This window comes from Gavialis gangeticus, unplaced genomic scaffold (genome assembly GCF_001723915.1).
Source record: "Gavialis gangeticus isolate Ggan-Ray unplaced genomic scaffold, GavGan_comp1, whole genome shotgun sequence".
Lineage (NCBI taxonomy): Eukaryota > Metazoa > Chordata > Crocodylia > Gavialidae > Gavialis > Gavialis gangeticus.
Window position 1 is genome coordinate 2,934,150 of NW_017728973.1, and position 10,808 is coordinate 2,944,957.

Below are 10,808 nucleotides of genomic sequence, written 5' to 3' on the forward strand. Positions count from 1 at the left end.
TCTCATGTGCAACCCTGAAATAATGATGCCACGCTGCCTAGTAAGCATTTGAAAACAGTTCTGCAATTGTTGAGCTCTGACTGGTGCTTATCATGCTGATCATAACAGGCCTGCACTTCCTTTGTGCTCTCTGCTCTGTCTGTTTTACCTATCTCCTGTCTCTCATCAGTGTCATCACACCCCTAAGTTGTGAGCTCTTTGGGGCAGAAGCAAGATAGTTTGTTAGTTGTGTGTACAGTAACTGGCACATTGGGGCAAATGAGACTTCTGCGAGTTACAACAACACTGATAAACTAGCTCAGCATTCATAAATAACCCTACAGGAACAAAGCAGTCTGCATAATGGAGGAGAAAGTAGCTAATGAAATGCACTTCACTTGTAAGCCTCTTAATACTCTTTAGCGTATTTTAGGGTGAGTGTTGGGGAGGGTGTTTTAGCTGTGTCTGTAGGTTCATTAGCCTTGGGCTTGTGCGATGGAGTCTGCCGATATTTGAGATGTAGGCCATTATTGCTGATAACACCCTAAGAAGGCCTTTTCTGTTTGGCAGTCAGAGCTGCAGTCAACCCTCACGGCCCTCTTCACTTCATTGTCTTTGTTGCGGAAACTGTTTCAGCCATTGTCCTTTTGGGAGCTTTGCTGTCTCTGGTTGTAAATGACTGAAGCAATGATAATGGGCTTGGGCTGTTCCCATTGCTTGCGTGTGTTCAGCAATGGAAGTGGATACAGGTGTGTAACAGGCAGTTTGACAATAGTACACACCAGAAGTGTTCCAAAAGTCAGCGGTCAGGTAGTGTGCTGCCTTTCTTGCCCCATGCGGAGTCAGAACTGGAAAATACTGGCATTGACCCAACACTTGTTTTGCACAGAGCTGAGAATATAAACAGTACCCCCAGCACCACAGCAACTGGCTTGTCTCTCACTGGATCCCCATTACCACATCCATTCCTCCCTGAGGAATGCAGTACAGGTGTTACAGGCTGGGTGACAGCAGCCAGATTAACTCTTTCTGTGCTGGATCTCTACCATACCAGCTCTTGCACCTGCCATCCAATGGAGTGGTAGGGCATAACCGAAACGTGCAGTAGTGGAATAGTTCTGTTCTACACAAACATATCCAATCCTTTTAGCACTGCAGCTGGTGTTTTCAGCCTGGAATAAACCTGGAATATTTCTCAGAAGTCAAGTAGTTAAACCAGCTTTTTGCCTTCTGTGTTTTTTCCTCCTCAGCTCAGATCTGGCCTCTAGGCTAGAATATTTGCACTAACCAGCTTTTCTTCTTTAACATTCTTTTCCTGACCTCATTTTTGCTGACCTTGCTGCAGGACTTAGCTAGATTTTTTGACATACAGTATTTAGTACCATTAATTAGCAAAGGGAATTCTGACAGACGTGCATCATGTTAATTAACATGCTACCAGATACTGCAGTGAGGGGCACAGTATGAGAACTGATGAAAGAACCAAATAGATGCTGGGTTTTAAATAAAGCAAGTGCAGCTGATGCTAAGAAATTGTGCTAAGGACAATGAATGAACTTTTTCACTGGAATGGCCAACTCCCAAAAACCAGATGGTGCAAGGTGGTCATTTCAAATGTCTGGTACACTTATCACATCCCCCCAGATAGAGATTCACAGACAAGCAAGCTGAAGGCTGTCAGTTTTAAGATGGAGTAAGGAATTCCTGGCAAACCAACTCTGTCCTTGGAAGGACACCAAAAGCAGGCAAAGAAATATGTGAATGCAAGCTGGGTGCCAGTTTGGTGTCTGTTTGATGTTCCTGGGATAGATTTTGCTGGATGCCCCATGGCATTTTCTCTTCATTGTAGGATACAGTTGCAAATGGATTTTGCATGGTGCACTGGCAAAATGTGCCAATGCAGCTCTTGCTCCTATGTACACAAACACAAGCTTTGGGAATGACAGACGGATACACTGGTGCCATGCTCAGGCATAACTCTATTCATGCATTCACAATAATGAGAGTGCAGATTAAAGGAACCATGTGAGCCATCCTTCTACCCTCCTCCTTTTCAGCCAGAGAGGTGCCAAAATGTCAGTTGCTGAAGGCTGTTCCAGTGGACAAAGAATCTGCTCCTATGGGCCTGAGATGCCTTTCCATTAGCAGAGATGCTAAGCTGCATCTGAGGTGCTCTCACCTCTGGAACAACACCCGGGAGGTGCTAGGCCAGGTTTCTTTAGCAGGCAGACCTTCCCCTTGTGTAGCCTGGTGATGGGTGTTAGGCATGCTGTGGCAGAGCAGTTGGGCACAGTACTCCCTGCACTGCTCTCTTGACTACTTGCTATGGTGCCTTTCTTGGCCTGCCAGGAACACTTTCCCCCCCAAACCTTTTCAGATGCCTCCAGGATTTTAAAGCCCACTGCTCTTAGAACCCATGTATGCCCTGAAGCATGCAGAGTAAATACACAGGGGGCAGGATTGTGAACCAGGTGTGCAGCTGGGGCTGACAAAGATCAAAGCCAGTCTGCAGACCAGTTTGGCTGACAAAACTAGAAAAAGCAACTCAACAGGAGTTTTCCTGTGGCAACTGCAAACATCCGTTCAGAAAACAACATGGATAGTACTCAGGCAATAGGGGAAAAGTGAGCTCCCCTAGCCCAGCCCCTCCCTTCCTCTATATAAGGGAGCTGTCCAAGGGGTTGCCTTGCACTGTCATCCCTTTGCTTTCCAGGGGGAGGATATAAGCCTTGTTGCACCTTGACTACTGATATCCCAAGCATGGCTAGTTCCTTAAGTCGCAATTTATTCTGCTCTGGCTTTCCTCAAGGGCCCAGACTAAACTGGATCAGTGCAGCAGGGTTGCAGCCAGGGCTGCTCAGTATCCATGGGGGAGCTGGGAGCATTGGCAGTTGCCTTTCCTCTGCCAGTGCTGCATTTGTGAAGTCTGTGCCAGCAGGTAGTTATGAACTAGGCATTGGATCTGGTGCTAGTGGAATAGGCCTCCTTGGTATGAATGAAAAGGACACCATGCAGAACTTGAATGACCGCCTGGCTGCCTACCTGGAGAGGGTGAGTGATTTTCAGAGCTGAGATCTTGGGGTCTGGAGTGCAGTCTCTTGCAGAGAGACATAACCATGGCCTCTCACTCTGAGGCATCTGACATGATGCATGATTGTGCATGGATGTATATGAAAGAAGATAAAAGCCATTGGGCAGCAAAGCTGTAGTTAAGGGAACAGCATTAGTGCTGGTGGGCAATAATAATAACTAGTATTACTACTACATAAGTATAGTGTAACAGTAATACTGGTATGATAACATAACTAACAACAATTACGGTCATCACTGTTGTCATTATGGCAGTGCCTAGGATCCAACCAGGAATGGTATTATGCAAACATAGTAGCAGGTGTGCGCAATGACTGGTGTATTGTACAAATGCCACTTACAAGCATGGAGCTGAAGTTTGGAATGTGCCAGAGTAAGGTTATCCAAAAAATAAAAAAAAAGAGGGGATGGTTCATTTTCCAGACTGCCCATCATCACAGCATTTTGGCTTCTAAATCTTTGGTTGGAGGCTGGGCTGTGGCCATTCTGAAGCCCAGCTGCCAAGTGTACAAATAGCTCTTTGGCCAACCATATAATTGCACAGCTTCCCCAGGAGCTGCATTTCTCTGGTAGCAGATGATCCCAATTCTTGCCCTGAATGAGTCAATGATGCTGCCTTGGTTTTGTTATGGGAATCTGTAGCAGACACTGTAGCACTGCCTCCCCCAAACCTCTTGCTCCCCACCCACTTTTTTTTCTTGGCCTTCCTTGCTGCTGCTAGGTGTGTTCTCTTGAAGAAGCCAACAGGCAGCTGGAGCAGCAGATTCAGGAGCTCCAGGTGAAAAAAGCACTCGCCAGACACTATGATCCAAGTAGCTGCTTCAGCACCATTGCAGAACTCAGATCACAGGTACTGAGATTCCCTGACCCTTCTACTGTGGGCACATGGGGAGAAGGTCCTGGCTTTGACTTATGGCTCCATTTCCACCCTTGGCTTGTGTGTGGACAGGGGGAGGCAATCCCTGCTGTTTCTTATTGCTAGGACTGAATATCGGGTGCTGCCTTGGGATGCCTTGGTAAGGTAAGCTGGTGCCCGCTTTGGAGGCTACTCCTACATCTCAGCTTTCATTTAAAGAGCACTCATTCTGTACCACTGTGAAGGTAACCTGCCACCTGGGATGCTTGTTTGCAGCCTCATACAGTCACTCTAAGACATATGAACTGCCTCTGTGTCCCAGTAAGTCATTACAGACAAAGTCTTACACCATCTGCTTGAGTATCAAAAGAATTTCTTTTATCTCTGATGAAATGAGGTCTGACTTCCAATGTCAAAAATGAACGCAGCTTATCATGGGAAGTAGTAGCTTGCAGATGGTCTGTATCCTCCTTTACAGATCCGGTGGGTGCTGTGCTGGGAGAGGTTAAATGTCCATCATACTGATTTTGGTCATGTGTATTTCCTTTTCAATGGCAATGTGATTTAAAGAGTCACTATTCCAAGTTTGCCCTGTGCTGTGAGGTTCATGCATCTGAAAGCACAGCTCTGGCCCAGGTAACAAAAGAGATGGATAACAGTGTTCCCCAACAGACCTCCTTGGTTTCCAAGAAAGCAGTAGAAGGGCTCAGCTACCTCCCCTTTTCTCTTTCTGCAGATCCAGTATGAGTCAGTGCGCAACTCCCAGCTGATCCTCCAGATTGATAATGCCAAGCTAGCTGCCAATGACTTCAGAATGAAGTAAGAGATCTCTACCAGACCCCCTTCCTCATCCTCTTCCCCCTCCTTCACCCCTATGCTCCCTTTAAAGGCCAACTTTTCAAAGCAACCTCTGCAATCACATCTGGAAAAAATACAAATGCAGCCTGTGCAAGCACAGAAAAGGACATTTGCTCACACAAAGGAAATGCTCTTGCAGATGCTACTTATTTATTATGATTTGTTTTGTGGTGGCATTGGGAGGCTACCACTGTGGACTGGGGTTTCATTGTGCTGGGTGCTGCACATCTGTATAACAAGGAAGTGGGTCTGCCTCAAAGAAGTTGTAGCTGTTAGTGATGCTTTGAAGCCGAATGGAACACCTTCCTGGCTTCAGGAGTGCAGCAACACACTTTGCTCCACCTAGGGTGGTCATTGAGGCATCCCCAGAATACAGGATATCCCCTTGGTGAGTGGTGGGACCACGCCCCCTCTCCTTGGCCAATCAGTAGCGAGAGGTGGGGCTGCCACCTCCCGACCAATCAGCCACAAGGGGTGGGGCCACTGGGCCCCTTAGCTAATCAGCAGCAAGGGGTGGGGCCACCACAAAAAAGGCCACTTCTCTCCCTCCCTCCCTGGCTGGCTCAGAAGCCTGCTTCTCCTGGCTGTGCACCACCCTACCTCTAGATACAGCCAATAGACTCTCAAAGACAAATGATTGACATGTCTTTCCACCAATGAACTGAAAAACAGGACTTTTTGTGGTCTGTTTCTTGTTCAGAAACAGACAGGGGACAAATGATTTAAAAACAGGATGGTCCTGTATAAAACAGGACCGATGGCCACCCTAGCTTAGCCCCAGGGCAGCAGACTTAGCTGATGAACTCTGGTCTTGTATCAGCAGTCAGAGAACCCCAGGAGACTATTAGTTTTCTTGGGATAACCCTGGCCTAGATTCTCATGGTCACATGACCCCTCTCAGCTGTGGGCAGCAGGATGCTTTCTTCTCATAGCTGCCCATGACTCACTTAGCTGTGTCTGGGTCAGCAGGATGCAGACTCTTGTGCTCGTTCCATATAGGTTTGAGGCCGAGCTGGCTACCCGGCTGGGTGTGGAGAGTGACATCAAGGGTTTACGCAAGGTCCTGGATGAGCTGACAGAGGCCAGAGCCAGTCTGCAGGTGCAGATTGAAAGCCTGAAGGAGGAACTGACTTATCTCCAGCAGAACCATGGAGAGGTGAGGTTGCTGCAGAACCCCAATGGGATCCAAGAGGATCACTATAATTGATGTTTTCAGTGAACAAATCTGAGGAGTTTTAACGTTCACACAAGGGAAAGACATGATGACAGGTGTGGGATTGAGGAATGGTTCCCTTGGCTTTCCCAATACACAGTACTTCTCAGTCCTGAGTCACAGTCCTCTGCTCCCCCAACCCACATCTCTGCCCTGGGCCTCTCACCTACATACCATATGGAGAGTTGCTTTTATAATGAGCTGGACAAACTTCCTCTGGGGACTAACCTCAAATCCTCTTTTCCTCCCCTGAGCTAAACCATGGCGTAAGACTGGATCCCAATGACAACAAGCCAGTGCATGAATCTTCTATGCTGCCAGTCCCCCATCCCTTCCCTTGCCTCACCTCCTGCTCTTTCTGACTTATGATGACTGATTTCCTTTACCTTTCAAAGGAAGTGGCTGCTCTCCAAGGTCACTTGGGAGGCTCTGTCAGTGTGGAGGTGGATGCCAGTCCAGGCATCAATCTGGTGAAAACCCTTGCAGAGATCCGGGGCCAATACGAGGATATAATCGAGAAGAACCAGAGAGAGGCTGAAGCCTGGCACAAGCAGCAGGTAGGGGAGGCTCAGCAACTAGCCACAAACTCATGCTATAACCTTCTCTCAGTGACATCTGTTCACGTTACATCTCAACGTGGGAGGTTTGGTGGAAGATGCATCTGGCCTGAGATCACTTATTTCCCATTCATATTGTCTCCATCTACTAATAGAGAGGATGCAAAATGTCCCCCTGGTGAGTGGGGGCATCATATGACTAAGGCATTGCTGATAGCACCCCTGCCACCTTGCCAGGTATGTGGCTTGAGCTCCTTTGCTTCTGTGCAGTGCAAGACATTCACTCAAGAGGTCGCCACCAGCAATGAAGCCCTCCAGGCTGCCAGGACAAAGGCAACAGAACTCAAGCGCATTGTGCAGAGCCTCAAGATTGAGTTGCAGACGCTGCAGAGCATGGTGGGTACCACAGCTCCTTCTTCATAATTGTAAGGTACTAAGAGGAGTGTTGTTAGAAAGGCCATGAAACTGTGGTTATGCAGGGATCCAGGAAAAAGCAAGAAAGCAATGGTCATGTGACAGTCTTCTTGCCAAGGGTAATGGCACTAGGATTTGGAACAGGCTATTGCAGCCTTCAGCATTAAACGTTTCCCTTGAAACACAAGTACTGGTTTCTCTGGTGAAAAAACTTCTGAAGGTCCACCCCAGCCCCAGGCATCACCTGGGGTCAGTAGGCCACAGGCCTCACCATCTTGGCCCACAGGAAATATTAATCGTCAGAATCCAAGCTCTGGTGGGCCTTGTCTCTTGTGGGACTTGAGGCTCCAAACTGGAGTCTGCTGTCTCTCTTAGGATGGCCTTCCCATTCTCTCACCCCTTGTGGGCTTCTTGGCTTCTTCCTGCAGGGACACCCTAAATCACTGGTCAAGAAGTTGTCTAGATGGCATTACCCAAGACACCCAGCAGCCTTGGTGTGATGATACCCCTCCCTTCACTGCTCTGGAAAGGCCTTAAATGAGAGGGCTGGGTTTTCCCCTACTGATGTGCAGCTGGAATAGAGTCCGTACAGTTTGGCACATCTTTCTTTTGCTTTTAGAAAGAAGCTCTGGAGGGCACATTGGCTGAGACAGAGTCTCACTATGGGGTGGAAGTGGCACAGCTGCAGAACCTGGTTGCTGGGAAAGAGGCAGAGCTGTCACAACTGAGAACTGACACCCAGCGTCAAGCTAATGAGTACCAGCGCCTGCTGGACCTCAAGACCAGGCTGGAGGTGGAAATTGCCACTTATCAGCATCTCCTTGAGGGTCAAGAGGTCAGGTAGGAGATGTACAGTTCTGAGCTCCTGAAGCCATAGGCTGGGGAGGGCTGGGAAAGGTGTGAGGCAAAGAAGAGGGAGAGAGCCCAATGTAGTCCAGAGAGTTATCATGGTCAATATGACTCTTCTGCCAGGAGCGGCTGGCAGTGAAAAGGGCCAAGTTCAATTATCTAGGGGCTCTGTCTAAAAATATTTAAATGCTAGTTCAATTCCCCAGCTAGAAACCAGGGAAACTATGCTTTATCATCTGAATGACCTTGATGAAGAATATTTTCTCTTTCACATACAGGAAGCTTAAGGGTTTAAAAACAAACAGAACAACATGGGATGGGGAAATAGGGAGCATGCATACACTTGGAAAAGGGACCCAGAATGATAAGGAAATGCTAACAGGTGGGTGGCCTGTCCCTAGGATGTCTTGTCAAATTACTTAAATCCTGATCCTTGTCTCACACACAAGTGATTAATAAAGCATTTAACATTGCCCCCCCCTCCGCCCCAGCTCCATCATACCCTACTCTCAGTTAGCTGTTCAAGAAGTCTCAATTTTGGCCAGACCCAGCCCATTCTCCAAAGGAACCTTCTAGTAAATGGCTCTACCACCTCTCTTAGCTGAAGTGCGTGCAGCTTTGTTGCAGGATAGGGAAGTTTCTCTGGATGAACTTAGCAAAGCTGCTGCTCCTAGCATTAGCTCAGGTAGGCTGAGCTCTGTGCATCACCTTGGAGCTGCCACTTGCCATCTCAACTCTGCTGGCCACCACAACGTCTCTGTACTTCTGCAGCTCCCTTCACTGCTTTGTAACCATCTCTGTGTCCTCACATCTTTTTAGATATCAGCTGTAGGCCACCAGAAACAGAGTCCCTGCCCGCCCACCCATGATCATGTGTTTTTCTCTTGTCATTATAAAGTCTGGGGCTCCTTTATCCCACTATTACAAGGTGACTTCTCACTTCAGACACACGCGACAGTTCTCTTCTCCATTTGTTATCCAAAAGGGATAACAGCGTTTCAGCAGCCCCACCATCAAAACTCTGTCTTGCCCCAAACTGCCACAGAACTGACAGCCAAATGAGAGCTTGGTTCAGTAGGCCTTTTCGTGAGATCACCAGCTGGTGGCACCTGCACTCATTCCCCATGGAGTGCAATGGCATCCTGAGGAGCTGGTGGAGGGAAGGGAACTGGGAAGCTCCGGTGAGGGGTAAGGTTCAGGTTTCTAGGGTCTGCAGATTGAGCACAGCACAGGGCACAGGCCCTCCACTCCCTTCCACAACCCCTTCCAGTCTTCATCCTGGGATGCTGGTACCTTCTCTGCACCAGCTACTGTCAGGAGCAGCAAAAGGGGAGCTGACATATAGCTCTGGGGGGAGATTGCAGAGCTCGGGTACAGGGTCCAGGTCTCTGATTTACTGCATAATAAAGTTGTTTTAGGAGAATCCCAGCCTCCCTGGGGATTTGGGGCTGGAGAAGAGGGTGTAGGTGGAACAGCCAGGGCTTCCAAGGAGATGGGGGAAGGTGGTCCTTCTGGTCATCTTTACCAAGTGAGGCATCCCTTCTTCTCACTACAGGTCAGAGGCCAAGTCACCTAAGCAAGAAATCTCACCAGGTGAGTCGAGTGGTGGAGAAGCTTCCACTTGCTGGGGGAATGGTCCCTTTAAGCTGAGCCTCCCTCCTGTGACCTCTCTCTGTTTATTTCTATGGGTAAATGCTGAAGTTGGTGCTGGTGAGCAGGGCAGGGCCTTGAGGAATGGAGCAGGTGCTGCTGGCCCCCAGCATCTCCTTTCTGCCATGCACTGTGACCCATTTAATCTCAGCCTTGCTGCAGCTGCTGTCAACAAGGGGCCAGTTGTAGTGCTGGCTCCAGTGCCAGGGAGACCTGCCCACTGGAGTCACTGACTCATGGCAGAGAGTTGCTGGGAATGGCATTGTTCAGTCACACCAATTTGGGCCAAGCAAGAACTGGTCAGAGATCTGTGTTCTGTGCTGAACAGGCCTCCTTCCTTGAAGGCTGATTGCTCCTAGGAGGTCCAGGGGATGCAGAATGGCACACACCTACCCTGCTGGTGGCCAGGAAGGCTGTCCTGCCTGCTGCTGCTGGGCCTCCTTGGGGTGGCTGGGCTCCAGGTGCACGGGGAGATGCTCTGATGGCTCGCCGCCCCGTTCCTTCCCACACTGAGCCCCACTGTACAGTTAACTCCCACAGCCCCACTCTCTTGTTTTCCTTCTCACAGAGGCTGTTAGCAAGGCCCCCACCACCAGGAGGATAAAGACTCTGATCGAAGAGCTGGTGGATGGTGAGGTGGTCTCCTCCCGCATCGAGGAGGTGGAGCATCCTCTATGAGGGGTGGCTGGGAAAGGGCAAGAAAAGGGGAAACCCTCCCACCCTCTACAGCTTCTGCATATCCAACCCCTGCTGTTCATCCATCCTGCTGAATTGCCACCTGTTCTTTTGTGCCTCTGGTTTTCAATAAAGCAAATGGTAGGGTGAGTGGTCAGAGTGAAACCGTGGCATGGGGCTTTCTGCAGTGGGGCAGAGGGAGACCTAGGTAGTTCGTGGCACGTGCGGGCCATGCCAGGATTCCAGCCCCAGGCAAGAACATTGAGCAAATGGTCCATCAGACCTACCCTGGCCCCACGCCCTGCACCTCATTCTCTCCGCTGCGTGTCCCAAGACAAACCCAGAGATTTCCAGTAGGAAACCACAGTGTCACAAACATTTGACCCATTGTGGGCTTTCTGAGTTCTTTGTAACAGAAGGACTGCTCTTATTGTTTCTCCATAGTCAACAAATGTGTGAAAGCAGAGAGCTGGCATTTTTTGAGGGGGGCTTAGAGCCTAAGGAGGTTGAGAACCAGTGGCTTACCTTCCTAGGTGAATTGATTCCCAGCTTTCACCACAGCACTGAGAGCAGAATGTGGCCTGTGCCTTCATCAGGAAGTCTTCTTTGGAGCTGCTATTCGTAACAGCCTTGTGGATGCTGCACAGACCAAAGGTGCTTCCCCCAC

The 10,808-nt window shown here is 49.1% G+C and overlaps 1 protein-coding gene across 2 annotated transcripts; it reads left to right on the forward strand.

The window, feature by feature from the left end:
* Window positions 1-2,195: 2,195 nt before the first annotated feature.
* On the forward strand, window positions 2,196-10,291 carry LOC109290061 (keratin, type I cytoskeletal 19-like). Of its 2 annotated transcripts, XM_019506449.1 has the most exons (9): window positions 2,196-3,030; window positions 3,791-3,919; window positions 4,662-4,744; window positions 5,783-5,939; window positions 6,392-6,553; window positions 6,824-6,949; window positions 7,587-7,807; window positions 9,372-9,409; window positions 10,035-10,291. In XM_019506449.1, the coding sequence occupies exons 1-9, from the start codon at window positions 2,740-2,742 to the stop codon at window positions 10,142-10,144; spliced, it is 1,317 nt and encodes a 438-aa protein (XP_019361994.1). In that variant the 5' UTR covers window positions 2,196-2,739; the 3' UTR covers window positions 10,145-10,291. The 2 variants fall into 2 exon arrangements, with proteins under 2 accessions (XP_019361994.1, XP_019361996.1); XM_019506451.1 differs by lacking the exon at window positions 3,791-3,919 and having other exon boundaries at window positions 2,199-3,030.
* Window positions 10,292-10,808: the final 517 nt, after the last annotated feature.